The sequence below is a fragment of the Zootoca vivipara genome, chromosome 6, assembly GCF_965207765.1.
Source record: "Zootoca vivipara chromosome 6, rZooViv2.hap1.1, whole genome shotgun sequence".
Taxonomy (NCBI): domain Eukaryota; kingdom Metazoa; phylum Chordata; class Lepidosauria; order Squamata; family Lacertidae; genus Zootoca; species Zootoca vivipara.
The window spans coordinates 6,609,684-6,636,365 of NC_142589.1; the positions used below are offsets into that span (position 1 = coordinate 6,609,684).

General features: G+C 42.6%; 1 protein-coding gene across 2 annotated transcripts; it reads right to left on the bottom strand.

Annotated features, from left to right (window-relative positions):
• Positions 1–839: 839 nt before the first annotated feature.
• On the bottom strand, positions 840–23,647 carry PPP1CC (protein phosphatase 1 catalytic subunit gamma). 2 transcript variants are annotated; one of them, XM_035117740.3, is made up of 8 exons: positions 23,323–23,647; positions 11,251–11,382; positions 10,037–10,267; positions 8,705–8,809; positions 3,718–3,941; positions 2,889–3,023; positions 2,009–2,069; positions 840–1,246 (listed from the first exon to the last, which is right to left on the bottom strand). In XM_035117740.3, the coding sequence occupies exons 1-8, from the start codon at positions 23,375–23,377 to the stop codon at positions 1,233–1,235; spliced, it is 957 nt and encodes a 318-aa protein (XP_034973631.1). In that variant the 5' UTR covers positions 23,378–23,647; the 3' UTR covers positions 840–1,232. The 2 variants fall into 2 exon arrangements, with proteins under 2 accessions (XP_034973631.1, XP_034973630.1); XM_035117739.3 differs by having other exon boundaries at positions 840–2,069.
• Positions 23,648–26,682: the final 3,035 nt, after the last annotated feature.

The window sequence follows — 26,682 nt, forward strand, 5'->3', positions numbered from 1 at the left end:
GGGGGGAGAGCAAGGAATCTCAGCCCAACAGTTACACTGGCTAGGCTCCTCTGCTCCTGCTACACCATTCCTCCCCTCACCGCTTTTGACCTATGCAACTGAAGTGAATGAGAGTGTTTAAAATATACAGGGCATATTTGCAGTTTCTTCTGGGGCATGATTCACTCAAGAGCTGATGGCACAAGCTCTGCATGCCCTTTGCCACTTCTGCTTGTTGCAGTGCATCTTGAAGTGTGTTAACAAAAAGGCCCTGGTCTGCAGTACGTTTTGGTTCCTTCCTTTTCCACTGTATGAAACAAAGGAAATGAACACGCACTCTGTACAACTATTAGTCCCCTAGGCAAGACAGCCTTCTTTGACAATCCAAGTCTGCTTGCTTCCTGTTAAAGTCCTGCATATCTGCTGGGCAGTTAAGACACCAGAGAGGCCTCTTAAATCTTGTGCCCATCCAACCCAAGTACACTCTGAAACAGGCACTCTTTGGGTACAGTTCCTTATGATCTAGCTTTGCCTGCAAGCTGACCAGCTGTTGCAAAGCTGATCTATGCTCATCCCAGAAGATACCCAGTTGAAATCTACTCTCTTGGAGCACTGGGTTTCACTGTTTCCGACAAGGAAACCACAAGAGGAATAGTTAGGCCCAGTTGGTCACCACTGTCAGGAATTTTTCAGAGGTGATATCCTGCCCTGTCATTTTGAGCAGCTGCTGTTCAAATTCAGTTCCTTAAGGAGGACTCATCAGCATGGTAGGCTCAAGCTTCTTTGTGAAACATTTCCCCCCCCAAAGTTGCAATCTACCCTGCATGCATGCAATACTGATAAAATTGACACTGAGAAAATTTAACAAGTTATTCATTTAATAAGCATTTTACCACATTGTATTGTACACTGTCATCTGTTCAAAAAGATTAGGTTTTTTTAATTAAAAAAAACACACACACCACAGGATACTGTGTTATATTCATAGAAACAGGTGAACAGTGTTCACTGTTGTAGCTGGTTGTTTTTTAAACTTTGTGGAATAAGTCTTCAGCTGCAACAAAACAAACAAACAAAAAAACCCTAAAAGGAATTCTAATTCTCAGGCAAGTCTCTGAACAGCTCTCCACACGTTACAGCTTTCTGAACTGGCTAAAATAGCACAGTACCAAGCTTCGACATTGAATATAGGGGAAGTATCAAAAGGCTTTAATCCTGCATCCCAGCTGATCACAGCATTACTCTCTGCTAGTTCAAGTCGTCCTTCCTGCAGAGGAAAAAACCTGACTTAGATACTGCTAATGCATCCCTATGAGCTGTGCCAACAAGTTTTCTCTATGCACTTTGGTTTCACAAAAAGAGACACAAACCTTTAAAATAATGGCTTTAATTGTCGTATTGAAGTATATGGGAGGGAAGTGTGCTTGAATTAAAATATACATCATACCAGGGAAGCTGGCAAAGGTTATGGGGGTGGTTTCAAAATGCTGACAGCAACATAACTAGTGTACATGACAAGAAAAAAAGCAATCCCTTTAAAACAATAAAATAAAAGACATTCACAGTGGTTTGTATAAACAATATGTAATTCAACAGTAATCAGTTTCCTAGTCTTGTAGCACACTAGTGCCTCTTTAGGTCCTAAAAGAAAAGCAGGCATCACACACCACCTGGTCTGGACAGGTTAAAGGAGTCAATTGTACAATTACCCGGAATGACAGGATAAGTTGCTGTGAAGTATACAGCTGGAACAATAAGGGGGGGAAAGCATTTTCTCTCTCTTCATATGAACATTAAGAATTTTTAAAAAACTCTTCTTGAGAAGGGAGAAAGTCTCATTTGCTGTTACAACCAGCAAACACCATCCATCAAAATGAAAAAAAAAAACCACCCACAAACACATTAATCTAGTCTTAGCAAGCTGACAGATACAAGTTACCGTTTTTTAAAAATGATTATATACTATAGTACAAGTCCCAACTAGGCAGGGCCAAGAGTGATTATTTCTTTGCTTGTTTTGTGATCATACCCCTGGGTGGTGTTACAGGCCGGCTAGCATTGGGCTTCTTCTTTTCGGCAGGCTTCAAAATCTGGAATGACAACGTTCTTTCTTAGCATGGAAGCACTGTATGCAGTTGAACAGAGAAGAAGGGGGCTACTGGTGTTAGCCCAAAACCTGGTTATATATATTCTACACCCATAATTTTGTGATTTCCACCCAATGGGCATGGCTAGGTGGCTTAAGAGCTGTAGAATCATTCATTCAGAGTCTTGGTACACACAAAAATAGTTATTTTTCAGGGCAATAATCTTAAACAGCCTCACCGTACTGAAATATTGCAGTGTAGGAAAAGACGACTCCCTCCACTCCCAAAGGGAAGAGGGAATAGAAGGGTCTTCAGGAATGTCAGTGCAGATTCTACTGCCCAAACAGCCTTGCTCCAAGAGGAAGACATTTCTTCACTTAAGAGAGTATCTAAGCAGGGTGCCACCAGAATCTCAATCCACGGGATGGGAAAGGCTCATTCAGTAACAGGTGCTCCTGGGACCTCTGGCCTAATCCATTTAGGGCTATAAAGGTCAACAGCAGCACCTTGGATATAAATGTCACCCTGCTTTCCCTCCCACTGCTTGCAATTTTTGATGCCTCCTCTCAGATCACCAGCATTAGGCAGCAGGGAAGAGCCATGACTCTTTGGACAATCCAATTCAAGGTGGAACAGATTACAGCTGTCCTACTTATTTTATGGCAAGCTGGTGCCTCAGCACAGATTAAAGGAAATGGAACGCATTTTCAAATAGCTAGTGCTTACGATTCTGGTTTAATTTAAGGAAGACCAGCTTAAAAGTGAAAAGAAGCAACATTATTGGGGGAAATGAGGCACCTAAACCCTAAAAATATACTGTACCTGGAAGGAACACATTAGAGTCTCATCCACGCTCATCATGGCACCCGCATTGTCAAACTCCCCACAGTAATTTGGGGCAGAAAACAGAGTTACCAGTTGCCTTTTTGCAAAGAACTCATATCCATCCTCAACCACCTTTAAAGCAAAGACAATTCAATTAATTGAGGGGGGAATATCACACAACAGCAATAATTTTAATACTCCTAACCTTTTATAATCCTCCTTCCACTCCTTCTAGTGCAGCAGAATCACTTTGGTGTTGTGGCTAACCCAAGTCGTGATCTCAAAGGTCCCTGGTTCAAATCTTACCAAAGCTATGCCATGTCATCATGATCTTAGTGTAAACCACTCCCAATCTCACCTGCTCCCCACCCCATTCTGGGATGATCTATAACCACCTTGCTGACTTGCTGCAAAGATTACTCAGGTTACTTACACTTACACATACACACACACACACCTGAGCATTTATCTAAATATTTTACCATGCGACACTGAAGAACAGCGGCATAGTGGTCTATGCAGGAAGTTCTATGGCTGAGCCTATGAATCCAGGCCTCCAGCACCCTTTCATTCTTCTAGCTACAAAACCACATTAACCTCACAAACTGCATGTCATTCTGCAATTTAGAGACAAGGCTAGATCAGTAACGCCAGGAACTCGTAAAGCAAGCATCGTTCTGAAGCAAGTGAACTTGAAGGGGGAGGGGAGAGGGGAAAAAGAGGAGACACTGACCAGTTTCTTGCGTGGTGGACCAAGGGATGTCCACTGGGGCCCAGGAGCTGGTGGCTCCTTCCCCATGATCAACTCTTAGCATTTGGTCTTTACCTGATGAGCTCTGCATATAAGGTCCAAATCATGTTTATGAAGGAACTTTGCAACCACTTCAGCTCCAAATGTGAAAGAAACTCCTCTGTCATTTTCTCCCCATCCCAGGACATCTTTGTCAGGGTCAGACCACAGCAGATCACAAAGGAGGCCTTGGTCTGGCACATCAGTAGGCCGCATAATTCGTCGGATTTGTTCCATTGATTGGAGGTCTGGCGATAAGCCTGCAGGGGATTAAGATGCAACCGCTTTGCATTTTGTTCACATACTGGGCACTCGGCAAATGCACACACTGTGCAGTGACAGTATCTTCATTCCAACTGCAACTTCATCTATGCTTATTTTGAGGAAGCTATCCAGTGCAATCCAAAATTATTCCTCAGATATGTCCCATTTATGGTATGAACTATCCTCTCATGCCAAGGACATGCTACTGCGAGGCAAGGATACTGGTAGCAATAGAGCTGATTAGGAACATAGGAATTTGTGATTGGTGTGGAGCCCCCATGGTGCCTTGCACGAATGGTGTGAAGGCTGTAGACATCACATGGTGTCTAGGTACTGTGCGAGAAGTGTCAGTGGTCGTGACACATGTGCATAAATGATGCTGGAAAGAAACAGCCGTAGAGACAAAATAAAACATGTTCCACCTGCAGAGCCAGCTAGGTGGAAGCATCTGATTTGGTATGCCTCACAGATGATGGGACAAGAGGTTCAGATTCTCAAAGCGAATTACAGGATATAACTTTGTAACTAGCACACAAATGTATATGAATGACTGTACTTTAAAAAGACTAAAGAGTCATGGGGGGAAATGCCCATGAATAGAACACCTGTATGGGCATCCACACGCCTCAGACCCAAGACAGGGTAGCTGGAGTACTTAGTACTAAGAGTTCACAGCTGTGTAAGAGTGGTGATCTGAGGGTAAGGAGGAAGGAATCTGAAGGAAGGAGAAAGTGGCAGATCAAGGGTATTTAAAGAGGTCCTAGATGAGAAAATTTAACAGGAAGAGGACTCCTTCACAGAATCACCATGGTGAAAACAGGTACCCAAAGCAACATAGCGCAGGTGTTTCCTCACTTAATGCGTGTTCGACTCACGTGCAACCACATATATGTGTGGTGCTGGGAAATAAATAAATAAATCGATTTAAACTGCAAAAGCGTGTGGAAATGGGCAAAAACAGCTCAAAAATAATGGCAAAACGGCTAGCAATTCCAGGAGCCTTTGCACCAAACTTTGATGCCTATGGAGAGTTGAAGTTTGAGAAAGGAGGTTTGGAGAGTGCGGTTGTAGTGGAATTTGGCTTTTTATTTTTATTTTTAAATAATTTTTATTAATTTTTTGCATATTAACAAAACAAAAACACATACACAATTAAGTACATAATTTCCATCTTCTTCTAACCCACCCTCCACGAGACACCTCCTGCCACAAGGTATTCCCATGAACAGTGTGCAGTCGAAGATGGTGCATTTTATAATCGGGCTTATCTCCACCCCTCCCTCCTCACCCCAGGAACCCCCCCCCTGCCACCGAGGGGTCCTAGGATAGTGAGAAGAGAGTAGGTGAGTGTCCACCCAACTGTTTAAACTTTAACCAAAAATCCTCAAAAAGAAAAAGAGAAAAGAAAAACACAAGAAAAAGAAAAAGAGACAAAGAAATTATATATATAAAATAGGATAAATCTTTTTTCCAAAACATTGTATTATGGGCTTCCCCTACCTCCCCCTTTTCTGATTTTCATTTTCAACACCATTTGAGCAGTTTTCTTGTAATATTCCCCACTCTATTTTCGAAATTCTCCAATCTTATATCAATAACATCCTTATTTTCTATTAAATTTTCTTCTAACATCATTTCTCATTCTCTCTTCCCCCCCCCAGCACTCCCCCTGCCACAGAGAGTTTCTAGGGGGAAGAAGGGGAGAGACAATGGTTCTTTTTCCAATTGAGTCTTCCCTCCCTCCCCGCCCCAGGAGCCCCCCCTGCCACCAAGAGCTCCCCGCGCGCAGAGGGCCGACAAGAGGAATGGAACCCCCAATCGTCCCCTAGATTATTCCTCAATCTCTTTTGTAATACTTCTAAATAACTCCTAAATCTTGTTTCTATCTCATCATCATATTTTTTCTTCCCATGCCCCAATCCCCCCCCAAAAAACTTCCATGTTCTTAACACCTTTTTACATTCCCAATTCTAAATTTTCTCCTTATCCCCAATTCTCCCCCCCCCCCTGTTCTCGGCCTTCCCCTTTCAGTCCAGCAAGTACCAAAGTCCATGATCCAGTTTTCAGTCCTTATTTTTATCCATCCTGTTAAACAAAGTACTTTCCTCCTTCATCCCACCCACTTCCTGACAAATTTTTCAGTGGAATTTGGCTTTTTAAATGGGTTTTTCCAACCACACGATTTCATGCATATGCATGGTACCCAGGAACATAGCCCTCTGTAAGTGGGAAGGTGCCTGTACTGCAGAGTGAGTGTTTTTTCTTACACAAGCACCAAACCAAAACTCCTTCTATATATTTATTTAATAGAAATATTTCTGTAATGCCTTTTCATAAAATATATCAAGGTGGTGAATAGTATGTATGTGAGAGAGTGAGTGTTGCACTATATAATATACATTTTGCATGCTTTCCATTTTTTTACCTAAAGAGGTAAAATGTCTTTAAAGTATTCCCATGTAGGATCTTACAACCAGTTACCATGACAGTTTGTGAGACAAATGGATGCACTTTTCACTTCACAATTCACACAGTAGTCTTACAATGTGATCTTCATAAACTAGGATATTGTCATCTGCACAATGATTAACAATGCTCCCAAATTTCAGTAACATACAATTTAGTTTTCTTTCTGCATATAAAAAGTCCCTGTAGTCTATTATTTTTTGCGATAGGGTACTTTTCGTTGCAATCAATGTTAACATACTGGAGCAAGAAAAATGTCCCATGGTTTTTCAAACAAGAACTGATCCAAGAAAATGGATTTCAGTGTCCCTTTTTCAACACCACACACAGCTTTGTTTGGGACATATTATCACCCCATTATACATTGGAATTTGGCTTGGAGGGGTTACACAGCATAGGGTTGATTGGCACAAAAAGATAAACTTCTTCAAGATGGAACTCAGTGCTAAAAACTCCATCTCTTTTCCAGTAGGCTGTGAATGAAGGAGCAAGGAAGGCTACAGGCTTAATCCTTCCCCTCACACCAGCCATCTCCAGAGCAAGCTGCCCATCACAGTCACTATTATCTAAGCTGCTCAAAAATAGGACATTTTATTGGTTTAAAGCAGCTGCCTCAAATTAAAGAGGTATGATCTGGCCTTTCTGCAAGGTCATAATATTTGTCCTCACATCTGTTCAGATGTAGCCTCCCAATTCAATGCCTAGTATTGCAACCCTGATGTTTTTGCCTGTGTAAGCATACTGCAGTTGCTTATAGTTCAGGAATGGCAAGGCTAAATATTTAAATCAAAAATGGGCCAGGATATGCTAGGTTAGTATAACACAAGTATTTTTATAACATTGCACTGGGAACTGTCCAGATAACCTACAATTACCTACAAGTATGCAATTACCCAAGGGACGCGGGTGGCGCTGTGGGTTAAACCAGAGCCCAGGGCTTGCTGATCAGAAGGTCGGTGGTTCGAATCCCTGCGACGGGGTGAGCTCCCGTTGCTTGGTCCCAGCTCCTCCCAGCCAAGCAGTTTGAAAGCACGCCAAAGCGCAAGTAGATAAATAGGTACCGCTCTAAGCGGGAAGGTAAACAGTGTTTCCGTGCGCTGCTCTGGTTTGCCAGAAGCAGCTTTGTCATGCTGGCCACATGACCTGGAAGCTGTACACCGGCTCCCTTGGTCAATAACGTGAGATGAGCACCGCAACCCCAGAGTCGGTCACGACTAGACCTAATGGTCAGGGGTCCCTTTACCTTTATGCAATTACCCACAAGCAGATAGCATGCATTTATAGCATCATATTTCAGTGGAAGAGTTCCGGCAGTTGCAAAATCAGGCCTTTTCAGTAAAGGTCTACTTCTCATTCTGTTTCAGATTATCAATTAACCCCATCACTACAGCCATCACTACAGTAACACATGAGCTGGAGCACCCACGTCCCTATAGTCACTTCACTCTAATGGTGGAGTCACCAAATGCATACAGGGTTACTTCCCGTCACCAGATTCGCTGTTCTGGTGATTCATTGTCATGACTGCAGTTCAAATGGTATGGGGGAGGGAACTATATTCAGACCAACAACTCTTTCCTATATCACACTCGGTCAAAGTAATTTGCAGGTGTTCCTCTATGCCAGGGTAGGCAACCTAAGGCTCGGGGGCCAGATGCGGCCCAATCGCCTTCTCAATCAGGTCCCTGGACGCTCCGGGAATCAGTGTGTTTTTACCTGAGTAGAATGTGTCCTTTTATTTAAAATGCATCTCTGGGTTATTTGTGGGGCATAGGAATTCGTTCATCCCCCCACATGGTCTGAGGGATGGTGGACTGGCCCACTGCTGGAAAAGGTTGCTGACCCCTGTCTATGCAAACAAAGGTATGAATAAAAAACACCCAGGCTGCTTGGACAAACATTCTTCAATACACTGTTACACCAAAAACCTGGTAAGAGTTAGAAACCATTATCTCAATTGACATTCGCTGTGAAATTTTGCAGTGTGCTCAACCTGTGCTTTAGATAGACAGAAATAAACGCAGAGCCCTGCAATACATAGAAAGTGGCTCCAGGCCTGCACAGAGCTTGTCTGAGGCCTGGGGCAGGAATCTTGATAGAATAAGGTTATAAACTCAAACAAAAAAGGAAGTTGGTGCCTGGCAAGGCCTCCTGGCCAGCTTAATCCTCTTAGGCCTGGGGCAAGTGTACCCAGCTGCCACGCCACTGCATGGGTCTGAGTGGCTCTCCAAGATGGTCAGTAGTAAGGCATAAGCAAGTATCACTTTGTAAATCATATACTGTATCAACTTACCTCCATGACAGCAGAATATTTTCTCATCCACAATGGCTGCAATTGGTAAACAATTAAAGCAGTCTGTAAAGGTTTTCCACAGCTTGATGTTGTATCTTCTTTTACCTAGGGAGATATTTCAGTACATGAACTCACTTGGTATATAACAGTGGCAGATGAAGAGAATAGGGAGGACAAGGAGACCTGCATTTACATTTTTGTATCTTTGATCTGCTTAATCATTGTTTATGTGATGGAACATTAAGGTCCTAGTCTGTGTTGGCAGAGAGGAACTGTTCTCTGTACCTGCTAAAACCCAAACACAGGGGTATCTCAAACCCTTGAGGATCCCCCCCCCCGTCATAATACCTGCTCCAGAAATAAACTGGCAAGAAGCTCAGGACAGACCACAGAAACGCACTACTTCACACAGCGCATAATTAATGTATGGCGCTCATTCCACAAGCCACAGTGTGGTCACTGGCTTGGACGGCTTTAAATAAGCTTGTGACACAAATTAATGGCAGCTACCAACAGCTAAAAGCCCTGATGACAAACGTCACCTGTGTTCAGAGGTAGTGCACCCCTGAATACAAGCAAGTGACAGAGGCTATAAGAAAAGCAGACTATCTCATTCGTAAAGTCCTGAAAACAAGTAAGTATATTTTTCAATATACTTTTATATCACCAAATGGAACAGCCAGAAACTGAATTTATAGTCAATTCCAGAAAGTGCAACAAAAAAAAACAGAGATTACACATTGTGTCATGGCATGGAGCATCCCTGTTGTACTTAACCGCCATGAACAAAAAAAAGGCATGCAATTCAATCAGGCTTGCTTTTAACCAATCAATTGATTATTAAAGGACCAGAAGAGCAGTAACAAGGTATGTCTTATCTTCAAGCAAGGCAGATAATGAACTGCCCTCCAAGGAAGGGGAGGAGTTCACATCCAGTCCAGCAACTGGAGTAAGACAACACCACCCAGAGGCTTCTTAGTGCCCACTCAAGGAGGAATGGGTTCAAGTACTTGTACTTGCAAACTCAAAATGAAAAAGTTAACATTATAAATATGAGCTTAATTTAACACTGAAGTGGAGGCTGGCAGAGCAGTGACTTGGTGAAGACCGGACTGTAGTTGCACCTTTCTCTTCTAAAGAAAGCAAAGGAAGAACAACAAGGCTAAACTTCACCTGCTAAAATGATAGAAAAGTATCTTAACTAGGCAAGTCAGTATTGTGATTAATAAGCAACTCACTCCAAACCCAGAGGTTATTTTATTGTAAAAATAGTGACATTTACACTATGAATCACTTTCCCAAGTCTCAAAAGACAGCACCAGAAGTACTTACATTCATCGTAGAAGCCATAAATTCTATTAATGCTGGCACATTCATGGTTCCCTCTAAGGAGGAAAAAATTCTCTGGGTACTTTATCTTGTAGGCCAGTAAAAGACAAATTGTTTCTAAAGATTGTTTCCCTCTATCAACATAGTCACCAAGAAATAGATAGTTGCTTTCTGGTGGGAAACCTCCATATTCAAAGAGTCGAAGTAAATCATAGTATTGTCCATGGATGTCACCTGAAAACAAAACCAAATGGCATTGATATGGTTTGAGAGTTTGGCTCATTAAAGCAAATGCATGCTAATATACTCACTTTAAAGAATAAGAATTGTTACACAACATTAAGAAAATAAAGCGTATGTAATGGTAAGTTTCCTCCAATTAGCAATTCCTATTCCATTCATTGGTGTTTTTGCAAGAGATGTTCAATTGAATGTGCCATTGTTTTCTCCAAAGTACAAACCTTCACACTATCATTTGTGATCTGTGAGATTAGAAGCACTGCAAAGCCAGTCCTAAAAATTAAAGCTGGCTTGAAGTGAAAATTTCACTTGTTATTAATTCCGACTAAGCAAGTCCAGTTTAATCTTAAATCTTTTGCATTAAGCAGTATCTAACACAACTTACTTTGACTTCTTGTGAAAAGCAATGCCTTCTGCTCCATCTTACAGAATCATACAATGATGAAGAAAAATGGGTCACCACTTTTTAGTATACAAATGGTTATGGATATTACTAACACTGATACAGGCAACAACCAACTGATGCGCGCCCATGTGCGTCACAGCAATGAGGAAGTGGTTGGAAAAGGGGGTGTAAAAGGGCGGTGGAATAATGTGGTGAAGTGGGCTTATGCATGCTCCACCAATGTGCGCAGGGGTCAGGAACATAACCCCCAGGTAATCGGTCGTTTCCTGTATCCATAACCTAAAATTAAATCTCCACTGGGGTGATGGAGAAAGCTTCCTCTTTCTGGGATTTGTGTCCTCTTTATTCTGTCTACTTGAAGAAGTTTCCCTTCAGAATTCTTTGCAAATCAATTCTACTTTTTCCCTCAAGTACCATGATTTGCATAGGATGGCAAGAGTACTTTGACAGCAATATTTTAATGGATTTGCCATCTTCAGAGATGGTGAAATTACCACCTAAGAAGTTGTGCCACATCATCATCAGTTCATTAAAAAAAGGATAGTTGGAGTCAACAAATCTCAATGCTTACCACATATTTTAAGTGGTGCTTCAAGTTCTAAGAGAATGGGTTGACTGAGAAAGATTTCTCGAGATTTCAAGCATAATCCTCTTATTTCGTTCTCTTGAAGTTGCACATTTTTACCGGGTTTTGACCCTCTTACTGTGAAAGAAAAAAAGGATGGTCATGTTTAGCAAATGAGATCTACTGAGTTTCAACTCAATCATCATTAAACACATAAAAGAGATTATTTACAATAAATGGAAATGACCAATTTTGGGTCTTGAAATATATTCTGAACTCTTACAGAGAAGACTCATGATTACCAAGCAGATTTCGATTGAAGCTTAGGGAAGTTTTCCCACTGCTGGGATTAACAGGCAAATAATGAAAACACTGCCTATTAAATATGTGTTGTTCCTAAATTCTAGTGGTCCAGGAAACAAATACTTCATATATAGGCTGCACCAATGTATTTTATGCTGGTGAAACATTTAGGATACAGATACAAGGATTATAAGTGCCCTTTTTTTGGGAATGACATTTATTATTATTATTGTTATTACTCATTTCATTTCTCTACTGCTTTATATTTTAAAAAAGCAAGTTGTTTACAATGCATTAAAACATCAAATAAAACTATCTAGAATACAACAAATTCAAGCTTTAAGGAAAAATTTCAGATCCTTCTCCAAGTGATATTCTGCTCCCCCCATTTTTATTCACCTACCTAATTTATATAGCTGCCTCACAGAAGTACTCTCTAGGAAGCCAGTGTGGTGTTGTGGTTACAGTGTCCGACTAGGACCTGGGAGATCAGGATTCAAATCCCTACTCAGTCATGAAGATCACTAGATGCCCTTGGGCCAGTCACAACCTCTTAACCTACCTCATAAGGTTGTTGTAGGGATTAACTGAGAAGGGGGGAAACCATGTACTCCTTGGAGGAAAAGGTAGGCTATAAATTGAATAAGCTCTTTTGCATACCTGCTTAAGCAAGCTGGAGGGGTCAGCCAAATGGAGATATCCGTTGCCAACCAGGCATCTAAAGATCTCCATGTGGTTACAATTGGACCTGCACCAGTTGCAAAACACACCTGGGGATTTTCAGACACTGCCTGCATACAACTTCCAAGTTGCCGTCAGTTGACAAAGCAAAGGATTCCAAGTTATCACCATTAGTTACATAAATAGAAAAGGAGCAGCAGACTCTTGCTTACTGGGCTCTGGAGGTTCTTGCAAGCCTGAGATTTCACAGGATCTCGGATAGCCCCACAAAATTTTGCCTTTGCATGCAACCCCCAGGAACAAAACCCCCATGTAAGCTGCGGTCCCAGTATTCTTAATTACATGGAAGGGAAGAGGTGCAAAAGTTGAATATCTTAATTCAAAACCAAGAGGAATTTGAAAACTTCTCTCCTCCCATTTTTCGTCTGGTGAGATTCCACAACTGGAAATACAGTGGTACCTCTGGTTACAGATGCTTCAGGTTACAGATTCCGCTAACCCAGAAATAGTACCTTGGGTTAAGAACTTTGCTTCAGGATGAGAACAGAAATTTTGCTCTGGCAACGCGGCAGCAGCAGGAGGCCCCATTAGCTAAAGTGGCGCTTCAGGTTAAGAACAGTTTCAGGTTAAGAACGGACCTCCAGAACGAATTAAGTTCTTAACCAGAGGTACCACTGTACAGTATAAGTAAGCAGCCTCAAATGCAAAGTGTCCACCAGCAACAGAGTTTATAGAAATGACCCACTGATAATTACATTATATGCTTTTAAACAGTAAACTGAAGGGTGTTACCGTGTTAAAAGTTTCTATAGACAGAAAACAGACCAAGCATTTTAGAAACGATACACTTGTACTGTAGTAATGCTCTTAAAGAGGGAACCAAAGGCCTGAAGGCAAAACTATTCAGCATCATCTGTGAAACAGAAGCTTCTGCCACTGCCTCAGCTTATATTCTCACAAGCAGAGAAGTTTGGCCAGGCAGGGATGAAAAGGAATGTATCCTAGAATAGCAATCTGCATTTGATACCATTCGGAATTCTAGTCATTTCCTATAAGCTCTCCCTTACTAGATGTCCTCAAAGAGAAGCTGGACAATATAGCCTACAAGCCAGGTTCCAACTTGCTACTTTAATCACCCAATAAATAAGAAGTATGACCAAGATCTCTGAAAGTGGTATGACTTAAAATGAGAAGAGATTACCTCTAGAAAGCATGCAGAATTTGCACACGTTGCAAAAATAGCATAAATGTTTCAAGCACTGAAATTTCAGACATTTTTGTTGATTTCAGGAATTACTAAAAGCAACTACTGTATTGTCAGCTCAAAGTCTGAAACCAGTATCACAATCTGAATGTCATACCAGCTTCAGACAACATACTACAATATCGTGTACTTCTAGCAGGTAAAGGTAAAGGGACCCCTGACCGTTAGGTCCAGTCGCGGACGACTCTGGGGTTGCGGCGCTCATCTCACTTTACTGGCCAAGGGAGCCGGCGTACAGCTTCTGGGTCATGTGGCCAGCATGACTAAGCCGCTTCTGGCAAACCAGAGCAGTGCATGGAAACACTGTTTACCTTCCCACTGGAACGGTACCTATTTATCTACTTGCACTTTGATGTGTTTTCGAACTGCTAGGTGGGCAGGAACTGGGACAGAGCAACCGCTGACTTTCTGATCTGATCGGCAAGCCCTAGGCTCTGTGGTTTAGACCACAGCGCCACCCGCATCTAATATATTTTGCAATGTGATTTGTCTGTTCAGAATTCTCAAATGCTTTAAAAATGCTTCTCAGTTAATCATATTTTAAGTCAATTATATATTGTTAATTAATCTAACCAATTAAAGTTGCTATAACATTGCAGCCCTTGCTACCGTCCTTCATATTTGACATTTACATGCACTTGTTGAAAATTTCAAGTTAGCACTAGATCTGAAAATATATATCTAAGTTTAGTTTGTCAGTAGTGTATGAACCTCTTGTAAACAGACATTCCTTCAATATTAACAAATTAAGGGATTTCTTCTTGGTCCAACCAAGAAGCAACACTGTTCTGCCAAACTTTGCTTTGTGTAAATAAATTCCCACTCCCTGAATATCCTGTACCCAGAGATTTAAAGTGTCATCATAAATTTGATCTGTAAGAACAAAATAGCTGGGGCTCAACTATTTGCAAGGGATCATTGAACAGTATATCTCATAAGAAGCTGCTGCAACTTAGTGAACCATCATTTAGAAATTAGCGTTTTTTCTATGAATACCCTGATAGGTGTTGTATTGTTGATATGTATAAACATCAAACCATCATATGGTCTGAAGGGGGGGGTGACGTTTTCAGAAATGGAGTTGTTTACTTAATGGCACAAGGGAGGCAGACCTCCCAAGGCAGGGAATCCCACAAAAAAGATGCTGTGATAGAAGTCATGCTGATCTAACCTCTAAACGAGGGGTTACAGAGTAAGGCTACTTGCAGAGAGAGGAGACACCCTACCGTGTTTCCCCTTTTTTAAGACACCGTCTTATAACTTTTTTCCCTCAAAAAAACACGCAGTGGCTTATTTTCAGGGGGTGTCTTTTTTTTAAAGTGCTGGTACAACTGGGACCCACTGGCTCAGGACGCTCGGTGCTCTCTTCTGCGCGCTGCTGGGCGCGTTGTTGGCGCTGCCAGTTCCGAGCGCCTGCAGGGTGGGGTGGGGTGGCAGTGCTTTAAACCCCCAACCCTGTAGAAAGCAATGGAAGTTATGGACCGTAACAATCCTTAAGAGGTGCAGGTCTTAAAAAACCCCTGGTATCACCCTTGAAGCACAGCCTTCCAAAGTCAGGGGGGAAGAGGTCTGTTTAGACAAAGGAAAGGATCGGGGGTGATTCTGCGCCCTGGGACCCACAGAACTATTTTAAAAATCCCAACCTGGGGGGGGGGGTCAAATAGTGAAGCCCCATAGCCCTGTAGCATAAAAAATCCAGGAATTGTAAAATTAACAACAATAATAGGGGGGGGGGCACTCTATCCAAAGAGTTAAGAAGGAATGGGAAAGTGTTGAGTTATATATGGAAAAATATGGAAAGGAAAGTTAAAGATAAAAAATAATAATTATCGCAAGGGAAAAAGTAACATCATAAAGGGTAATAATATTAAATATAAAATAGACAACACAACAGAAAAAGCAAGTATATGACTAAATGAGATCGCACAGGAGTGAGGGAAGTGGGGAGAGAGGGAGGGGGGTAAGGAATGGAAGGAGGCAATGGTTGGAGGAGGGTATAGGGGGGTGAATTAAAGGAAAATTAAGACTGAGAAGCGCATGGTTTTTGTTTTTTAAAGATGCAAAGGCTTGCAATCAGCCAAAGTATAGAGCCCAACTTCCAGGAGACTGCGATCTACTTGCGGATTTATAAACTGGAAGTGATCTACCCCCGTTTTATTGGTGTTCAGGTCAGAGTTGTTTTTAGAGAGAGGAAATATCCCATTTTTGAGGTTAAAGTAAAAGTTCCTGACCTTTTTTTATAATGAGGAAATGCTTCTAAAACTCCGTTCTTCATTCCACGAAGGGGAGAGGGGGTGGGGCCGGGTGCTCAAAGACAAAAGAAATGGAAAAGGAGATAGCGATCAACTGCAGCCTCCTGGGGATCGAGCATTCATGCAGCCGCCGGGAGAGGCAAGGGCTGCAGCCGAGTGCTGCTTCACAAACAAACGGGGGAAAGTGCTTAGAACCCAGAGAATCTGGCTGAAAAACACGAAGCAGCAACAGCAATTGCACACACACCATCCCAAGCCAGCACAGTAACCAAGTCCCAAAAGCAAGAAAGGACTCAGCAAACACTGCTGCGGCCGGCGTTGCTGCTGCTGACTCGGGGAGCTCAGTGCTCTATTCCGCACAGCGCCTATCACTATGGCTTATTTTCAGGGTACGGCTTATATTTCTCAAATGCTTAGAAATGCTGCTATGGCTTATTTTATGACTACGCCTTAAAAAGGGGGAAACACGGTATTCATGAGCTCAGCTGATACTTAATGTCATCTCCCACACAACTATCACTAGTGGTCATTATGTAACATTGTACAAGAGTTGATACCTGAATTCACTCCTTCTCCACAACTTTTTGCTTTCTGTAGTGTTCTAAAGTAACTTTACTATTCTAAAATAAGCCTTCATGTTGTAAACCAGCTTAACTGCAACAGTGTTCACTGTGTACATCAAGGGTTTGGAAAGTGCAGTCTTGGACAGTCTTGTCAATTCAACGCTTCCCCTCCTAAAAGCAAACTGATTTAGTCACTTTCTGTGATTTTTGCAGAAACCATTTTGAGCTTTAAGGAAATTCTCCATGAAGCAAACAAATACTGAAAGAGATATATATGGGAAATATTTGCATGCTTAATATCTTCCTTCAGATCTCATGAAGACAAACAAAAAAACAAAAAAACAGTAGCCCCACCTTGAATACTAGAGTCAGCCATCTATGTGACCTAATAGAAAATAAGACCTGACAGAACTTCATCAATAAATTGCAATTAGTTAATTATAGTTAGAAGAAACCATAGGTCCTTGAGTTAGGAAATAACAAGGAACTACAGTTAATCTCTCCTCTAGGGCTGGGCAATATATTGTCCAAAACTGGTTTGAAGTCTATATCATCCATACCATTTCATATTTTTTGACCTGGCAATACAGTATATCGCAAATCATTATATGTGTGCTATGCAAAAATCACAATGATTTTTCATGGGGGGAAACTGTGAAGCCAGCCAATGTTTCTCTTGATTCATGCAGCCCCTGTCAATTCTGCCAGCTCAGCTCACCACTGCCTCATGTGGGGGGCAGCAAATTACAAGAGCAGGTGCCGGCAAAAATCACAATGCAGGGAAAATCATGACGCCACAATGCCTTACATAGCTCCATCCTTATTTCAGACATAGTGATATCAGTATATCATGATATATCACTTTACTGGCGATATATCACTTTACTGAAAACCAGATATTACCCAGCCCTACTCTCCTCATGCATGACAGGCATGGGAACATATACAAGCCAAAATGTCATCATGCAGGATCATTCTCATAATGGGAAACTATAATTTCTAGTTATATCACAACTAGGCCATTATGTCTTATTTGTTGACAGGACCAAAAGAATATTTTAATCTTTGATAATAAATGAAAAAGCTAGCCAGCATTTGCATTGGTCTTAATAGGCATTTACAAGACTTTCCAGTTCTATAGAAAAGTGGCCAGTACTGCTTGCTAATAGATCCCCAACTACCTATGAATACTGAAGTAATAATAATATTAATAATAATATTGTAATAATAATAATTTGTACCCCGCCCATCTGGCTGGGTCTCCACAGCCACTCTGGGCGGCTTCCAGCAGAAATTAAAATACATTAAAATGTCACACATTAAAAACTTCCCTGAACAGGGCTGTCTTCAGATGTCTTCTAAATGTCAGGTAGTTATTTATCTCTTTGACATCTGATGGGAGGGCATTCCACAGGGTGGGCACCACTACCGAGAAGGCCCTCTGCCTGGTTCCCTGTAGCTTTGCTTCTCAAGAGTGAGGGAACTGCCAGAAGGCCCTCGGCGTTGGACCTCAGTGTCCAGGCAGAATGATGGGGGGAGGGGGAGACGCTCCTTCAGTTATACTTGGTTGAGGCTGTTTAGGGCTTTAAAGGTCAACACCAACACTTTGAATTGTGCTTAGAAAAGTAGGGGCTAATGTCTTGGAACTTAGATGATCAGAGAGTTTGAAGTTTCAATACAGCCATGAAATGACCAGTATTCATGGGCAAATTATTCCCTCTCAGATCCAGCAGCTACCCAATTGCAAAATGGAATTTCTGTATAGTGGAGTGGATGAGAAATGACCATAAAGCACTTTGTACACTCTGGCTTAATCCAGAAATGATAGAATTTCTCTTTACAATAACTTCTTCCTCATAATGCCTACCAGGAGATTGAAAGTTTCTGCTTTTAGTTTTAAACCAGGGTCCCCAAACTTTCTTGGGGCACAGGGCTGCTGCATTTAGAAATCTAAGAATCTGCTGTGGGCACCAAAGACAAAATACCCGGCAACAGCATGTTTCCACAGAATTGGGGTAGGTAACCTATGGTCCTCCAGATGTTGCTGAGCTACAACTTGCATTAGCCCCAACCAGAATGGTCAATGGCCAGGGATTATGAAACCTATAATTCAACAACATCTTAAGGGTCACAGGCTAGCCACTCCTGCTGCAGCATGAAACTATGGTTTTCCTCTACATCTGTGCCAAACTGTAGTAGCAGTAGCATACAAGTGTTGATTTCCAGGGCCTGATGAACTGCACCCAAGGGTACCAAAATAGTTTGCAGATGTAATCTCACAGCCTCTGTCTATAATATTTGACAATTCCTGGAGAACAGGTGAGTTCCCTACAGACTGCAGGTGGGCAAATGTTGTCCCCATCTTCAAAAAGAAGACCTAGGTAGCTACAGACCTGTCAGCTTGACCTTAATACCAGGAAAGGACCCAAAACAGATAATTCAACAGTTGGTCTGTGAGCACTTACAAAAAGATGCTGTGATTACTAAGACATGTCATGCCAGACGAATCTCATTTCCTTTTTTGATAAAATTGCAGGTTTGGTACATCAGGGGAATGCTGTGGACATAAGTTTATCTTGATTTCAGGAAGACTTCTAACAAAATTCCCCATTGTATTCTTGTAAGGAAGCTGGTAAAATGTGGGTTGAACGAGGTAACTGTTAGGTAGATTTGTAGCTGGTTGACTGACCAAACCCAAACAGTGCTCATTAATAGTTTCTCATCATCCAGGGAAAAAGTGACAAGTGGGGTGCCACAGGGTTCTGTCCTGGGTCAATTTTAAATGTCTTTATAAATGAATTGGAAGAAGGAATTGAGGGGATGCTCATCCAATTTGCAGATGACACCAAACTGGGAAGGGTAGCTAATGCAGCTGAAGACAGAATTGGGATTCAAGATGATTTTTATAGATTGGAGAACTGGGGCCAAACCAAAAAAATGAAATTCAATAGGGACAAATGGAAGGTTCTGCACTTAGGCAGGAAGAACCAGATGCACCGATTCAAGATGGGGGACATCGGGCTTACTAACAGTACATGTGAAAAGGCTCTAGGGGACTTAGTAGACCATAAACTTAATGTGGGTCAACAGTGCGATGCAGCAGCAACAAAATAATAATAAAAATCTAATGATATTCTTGGCTGCATCAACAGAAGTATAGTGTCCAGTTCTGGGCACCACAATTTAAGGAGGATATTGACAAGCTGGAACGTATGCAGAGGAGGGCTACCAAGATAATCAAGGATCTGGAAACCAAGCCTTATGAGGAATGATTGAAGGAGCTGGGCATGTTTAGCCTGGAAAAGATGAGAATGAGAGGAGATATGATAGCCATCTTCAAATATCTTACAGGCTGCCACATGGAAAATGGAGCATGCTTGTTTTCTCCTGCTCTGGAGGATAGGACTCAAACCAATGGCTTCAAGTTACAGTACAAGAAAGGAGATTCTGACTAAACACCAGGAAGAACTTTAAGTTAAAGCTGTTTGACAATGGAATGGATTCCCTCAGGAGGGTTGTGGACTCTCTCCTTCCTTGGAGGGTCCAAAGAAGAGGCTGGGTAAGCATTTGTCATGGATGCTTCAGTTGAGATTCCTGCATTGCAGAAGGTTGGACTAGATGATCCTCAGGATCTCTCCCAACTCTATGATTCTATGATCTTACTATTGTCTCTTACCTTTTGTGATAACAATTTCTCTGGCAATTTTAAACTTACTTCCTTGTTGATTGTGTCAATTATTAGTCAAGGAGATGTTCTTTTTAGACCTTGAACAATTACACAATTCTCACCAATTAACAGTGAGGAAAAAGATTGGGAGACCACATGCAAAGTAACCCAAGCTCTTTGAGGAAGAGCTGGGTATAAATATACAGTTAAGAAACTGCACTAGCCAATACACAAATCAACCAAATATGTCTTACAACATTAACCCCTTTGAAGGCTCACTTTCATTGGGGCTGAGCTAGCCAACACAGGAACCAGTGCTATTATCTGCAGAAGCAGATTAGCTACTTTTAAGTATCAATTCCAAGTGGAAATGTTTCAAAAATTCTCTCCGTCACAATTTATATTATCTTCTAATAGATGTTGATGTGCCCTGCTTGGCTCCTAGAGTTATTTCTACACAAACTTTTCAAAGTTTATGCAGCAAGAAATTTAACACTGAAATTACTGAGAAATCAATCTACATTAAATCAATATCGTTGGCATCTTAAATTTAAGCTTATTGATGGAGACATGATAAATTATATTTTTAATTAAATCAAAGTGGTGAAAAAAGGACTAACACCAAACCAATGGAAGCAATCCCTCTAGTAACATTCTATTTTATCCAATCCCAAATATCCTACATTCACAAATCCTATCACTTTCCACAGCTATACTAAAATAAATGAGAAAGACTTTTTAAAAGGTATCTTTAAAAACTGGAAGGGATGATGAAGTGAGGTGAGTGACTACAGCAAGACATATCCCTTAAATTTAGCTCAGACCACATTGCTGCAGATTACTTTGCATCAAATGAAAAGTTAATTCCCTGATTGAACTCTTCAAGTATAAGTCCTGGATAGACTCAAAGCTAGATTAGTGCAGCCTCCCTCCCTAGCTAAATGTGATATTGCTTGCTGCTACAAGGATAATTTGTCACCAGCTACTTCACAACTCTTCACCTCAGCCAAGATTTATACGCACATTTAACGAAACCTAGAAATTGAAATATGCACTAAGATTTAGGGAACATGGCATATCAGAAACAACCCCAGCACCAAGGTCAGACAGATGAAAATGTTCAAATGAGCAGACATCCATGTGGCCCGCAATCATGTCTTTAGAGCAGCCGAATGTTCATGCTGCTACAAGGATTAAATTTTTAATTTGTTTGCAAGCTTCACCCTTGCCACAATAATGGCCACAACAGACTGCCATAGGAGGGTGAGCAATGTTTTAATGCCCTCATGATTCCCCAGGCCAGCAGTCATGCAGCGTGGGGAGGGAAACTAAACCAACACTCTGATTTCTCTTACTGTACTACAGAAGTAAGACTCCACTTTGCTAAGCAGAGGGCAAAACAATGAAAAATGGCCAACCTACTACTTATGCACTTACCCTATGAAAAACATCGGAATAAACCACTGCATGCACATCTAATGTATCAGAATTGTGTGCACTCCCACCTATCTTTAAGTTATATGTGTGTGCACACACAGCCACACGCAGTGTACAAGAACAACTGAGGAAGAGACTGTTGTAATCTGAAAAGAGATCACTGAAGCATAAACAAAGCACCTTCCGGACCCTCCATCTTGGATGTGGACCCTTTAGTCTTGCCTCCTTCCCTGCCAAAGCAACTCAGGAGAGTCCAAAGACAAAGTCAGAATTGAGATGAGCGGAGGGCTATGGGATTTCAGATACCCTGATGCATATGTGAGGGGGTCTCTTACCATCCTCCACATAGCCTTTCCCCACCCACATTAATTACTACTTCCCTTTCCTCTAGCTGAAACTCTTAACCTCACCTCACCTCCTCACAGAACCACAAAGGGGCACTTTTTTTTAAAAAAAGCCCACTGCAATAAAAAAAATCATTCCTAATCAGGTTCAGCAGCTTCTCCCCACCCTGCCCTCAACAGCACCCCCTTACTCGACCCATCCACCTTATGGGAACACTTTTTCACAGGCAAGCAACCCCAAATTCCGCTCTCAATAATGTTCCTCAATCTCACTGCTCCTCTGCAACCTACCTGCCCCCTCCCTACAGGAAACCCCAGTGCAAATAAATATTGGGAGCCCACCCCCAATTCCACTCCAAATACTCATCCCCCCCCCAAGCGGAGCCTGTCAAGGGCCTCCAAAACCCCTACTCTTCTCAAGCAACACCTTTACTACCCCCAAAAAAGAGTTAAACGTTTGGGAGCAGGGGGGGGGAATCCTCTCTATACCACTTTGACCTTTGTGTATCCATACACCCCATATTCAAACACACACACACACACCTCTGTATTGTTAAGAGTCCTCTCTCAAATAATCCACGCACCCCATATTCAAAATATATATTACACACACACAAAACCATTACAGCATCCTCCTTCCTACCCGTCACTCCTGTCTTCTTCCTTCTTTTTTTGTGGCAAAAGCAGCAGCACCATTTAGATGCAGCAAATACGGTACCTGTACTGTAAATGAATAAAGTCACACGCATACCTAAATATTAATAAATAAATATACCTAAATAAAATATACCTAAATATAAACATAAAGGCATGCACGTCCATGCACCAGTACAACCCCCCTCCAGAAACGTCCCTCATTTTTGGTGGGCACCCGCCGAACATACAAAAGCCCCCCAAAGACACCTTAGATAACCCCCTTCCCTTGGCCTCCACACCTTCGGGTCTCGTAAGCGACCATCTCCCCCAAACACAACAACGCCCCCCCCCCCCCAATTGCACCCTCCGCAGATACGGGAGGAAGGGAGAAGCGCCCCAGAAGTGCCTGAAACGAGAAGCGGAGAGAAGGCGAACAGCGGTGCGCGCGCGCACACACAAGCCACGCTATTATGCTTCATTTATTGTATTACTATTTGCGACTATTATTACCAAGAACCGTCATGTGGAGCGCTATAGTCAGTGGGGTTTTTTTGTTTTGTAACTAAAGGGTGGGATAATGCAAATTCGTATTTGTATTTTTTGTTCGTAGGCCTGTATGTTTGTATTTTAAAATTTAAATAAGCACTGTTTTGGATAAAGTGTGGGATAATAATAAATAAAATAAAACGGCCTCCCTCCCCCCCTCGCTGCTGCTCCTCCTCCTCCCCCCACCAAGCCTGTGGACAACCCCTCCCCTTTTAATGGTTTGCCGCCCCCTCCCCAAATCGCGGCAGCGACCCCAGAGGGCGGCGGAAGCCCCCCAAGGAAGCCGCCCTCCCCCTCAATCCAGCCTCATTGTACATCCCTATCCTTCCCCCCCACACACACACACACCGCCGCTCCGTTCCCTCAAGCCGCCCTCCTCGCTCACCCTCCAGCAGCCGTTGGATGATGCTGTCGATGTTGAGCTTGTCAATATCCGCCATCGCCTCTCAGCGGCCGGGGCGAGGGAGCGAAGCCGGAGCCGGCCGGGTCGACCCGCGCGGCCCTTCCCCCGCTCCCGAGCTGGCTCCTTCCTTCTCCTTAATGCCTACCGCGCGCGCCCCCTTCCTCCCTCTCTCGCTTTCCCGCCCCCCAACCCAGCTCGCTCGGTCGGTCGGTCCCTCGTTCCGGAGGTAGAGGAGGAGGAGATGCCGCAAACAGCGTCGGCGGGCGAACAAAATGGCCGCCTTTCCCCCCTCCCCTCACAAGGAGCCGCCTCCTTCGGACGCGCAGGGATACGAGAGGAAGCTGCGGCCGGGAACTTCTTTCCAGGCAAGGGCGGGAAGATTGAGGAAGGAGTCCCGCGCAGCAGCAGCAGCAGCAGCAGCAGCGCTTCCCTTCGGCTTGCTGGGCCGTTTGCGCGCGCTGTCTCTCGCAGAACCTCGTTTCTCTCGCTCGCGCGCTCAAATCCTTCCGCGGAAAGAAAATCGCAACCGGTGGGGGGCGGGCGGGATGAGATGCGGTTCTTCGCTCGTCCTTTCTTTCTTCCCCTCAAAGGCTGAAGGGCATTTGGGGGCTAAAAAGAAGAAAGGAAATCCGCCCCGAAAAGAGAGACAGAGAAGGGGAAAGCGGTCACTAAGTGCTTTCAGCCTTAAAATGTGGCGAGGAAAGAGCACCCTTGAACATGCGCAGAGTTCTGTTGTTTATTTTCTAAGCCTTTCACATTAAGCCAGCACAGACAGCTCTTGGGGCACGATGTGACACTTGCTCATATGCGAGCAGAGCCTTAATTTCTAAAATTAGGGTTCAAGAAACTTTGGTGCGTGTCTGGAAATTGGGGCCATAAAACTTCACTTCCCCTCTCTCCGTTCCAGATGTTTAATTTTACAGGAGTTGTAACCTTTCCTCATACGGGAGTTCCATAGAGCTGGAAGGGACCCTGAGCATCATCTAGTCCCGACTCTCCCCGCGACGCAGAAATATTCAGTTGTCTCTTATGGGGATCGAACCTGCGACTTTGATATTACCAGCACCATACTCTAACCAACTGAGACACTCGTCCTTTTAATTGCCTCTTGTGCTCTGGAGCTAAGCCCTGACTTAAAGAAACTCAGCTACAATAAACTGGATCAAAAACTAAAGCTCCACCACCTTCCATTTAAGAAATTAATTATCAACCGCAGCATAAAAAAGCTTCTGTTCACTAGTCTGGCCAGGCTGGTTCGCATAAGCCGGCTCAGGGATTCCTTATCTGTGACAGTTCTGCAGCTTGCATTTTTATTCATATCCCAAATAATCAAAATCCTACCATTTATTGATTTCTTGGGTTTAGGGGGTTCCTACCCTCAAACCCACAGCAATACAAAGCACAAAAGCTTATAAATGTAGGGCTTTCACAAGTCTTCTACAGTTCTTTCTGAGAACCTTCCCTGTGGAATGGAGGGGAGAGTTACTTTCAGGGAAAGTGTGTGAACTTTCACTTATTTTATTAAATGAATTTTATTTGAAAAAACCCAACTTGAATCACAGCTCAATGTTAGAGCAACACCTTTCCAAGCAGAAGGTCCCAGTAGGAATGGAAAGCTCCAGCAGTTGTCCTTCCAGATTCTCATTTTTCCAAAAGCTCATACCAATGACAAACTTAGTTGGTCTCTAAGGTGCTACTGGAAGGAATTTTTTATTTTGTTTTGACTACGGCAGACCAACACTGCTACCTACCTGTAACTCATTTTTCCAGTCAACTTCCGTTCTCCACATTTTGCAGCGATTTGTGTTTTTGATTAAGGCACACATTTTTGCAAGCAATTTCTGCTAATATTGTGCATTTTTGTGTTTTTTTACTAGCAAGCTTTAGAGAACTCTTCTTCATTTCAAATTAATTAAATATAGCAAAAAAAGAGGGGGACATTGGGGGGGGCATGGTAGACAAACCACAGTGTGGGCCATATTGCAATAGAGATTGAAAGAGGAAGTCTTGTGGCACTTGAAAAACTAATGCTTATTATGGCATAAGCTTTTGTAGACTACATTCTACTTCAGCAGAAGCATGAAGTATTGTCCTTTGTTGTGGGCATGTAGGCACATGGTTTTCGGGGTGGGGGGAGAAGGAAAATACGTGTAGAAAAGTACAGGGAATGAGCCTGTATTTTCTGCATTGTGTTGCATTCTTACCTCACAGTTTATAATCTCCTGTCCCCCAGGCATGACTCTGTGTGTGTGTGTGTGTGTGTGTGTGTGTGTGTGTGTGTGTGCAAGCAGGTGACAGCTCACTTGGGCCACCTACCACCTGTGCTGCTTCCTTGCTTCCCTGCCTGTTTACTGTTTGTCACACTGCAATTGCTGTGAGCATCTATTGGCAGCCATGCAAACTGCAGGGCATGATGACAGGCTTACATTTTTATGTATATAGAAAGAAAAGATATGACTATACATATACTCTCTCTGTATACAGTGGAACATCGGTTGTTGAACGTAATCCATTCCAGAAGACTGTTCAACTTCTGAAACGTTTGACTACTGAGACACAATGGGCAGTTGGAAAAATCCATTGAAAAAATAGAAAAGCACGCCTCGGAAGACGAATGGCTTCTGAGGCGCATTAGAAAATGGAAGCATTCACTTCTGGGGTGTGGGCGTTCGAAAGCCAAAACGTTCAATTTCCGAAGCGTTCAACAACCAAGGTTCCAGTGTGTGTGTGTGTGTGTGTATTCATGCACCACTGATGAAGTGGTTCAGAAAAGCTTGTGCCATAATAAATGTTTTCAAGGAACCACAATACTCTTTGTTCTTGTGGTACTTTGTGCAATGGAAATCATAACTCCCACTCATGGGATTGTGGTGTAGGTGGGAACCCATGTTACAAGTTTGTACTGTGCCCCAGGATGATGTTTATTTAGGCCTGAGTCCTGACACTGACGTCAGATGCCAGGGGCTGAGCCCTGGCATGGATGAAACCCTGCAAAGCTTTTTTCCACAGAGGAGGTGGTCCGCATTCTTCAGGTGCTCTGTGAAGAACGTTTACAATTTGAATCCAATATAATCCTGTGGTATTTTAACTAATACAATAAAGATGGAATATAATATATGAATTAAAAGAAGAATAAAAATACAATTAAAAATCATGCAGCATCTAGCAAAGAACATTATCGTTCCTACAACTGGTTGGGGGGGCGGGGAACAACATTAACTGGTCTGCACAGACCCTCAGCTGTGGTCTTGGGTGGAAAGGGTTCAGCTTAGAACAAGGATAACAAATCAGAGAGGAGTGCTAGGGCTTTATAAAACAAGGTATGATTTGGAGAAAATGGAC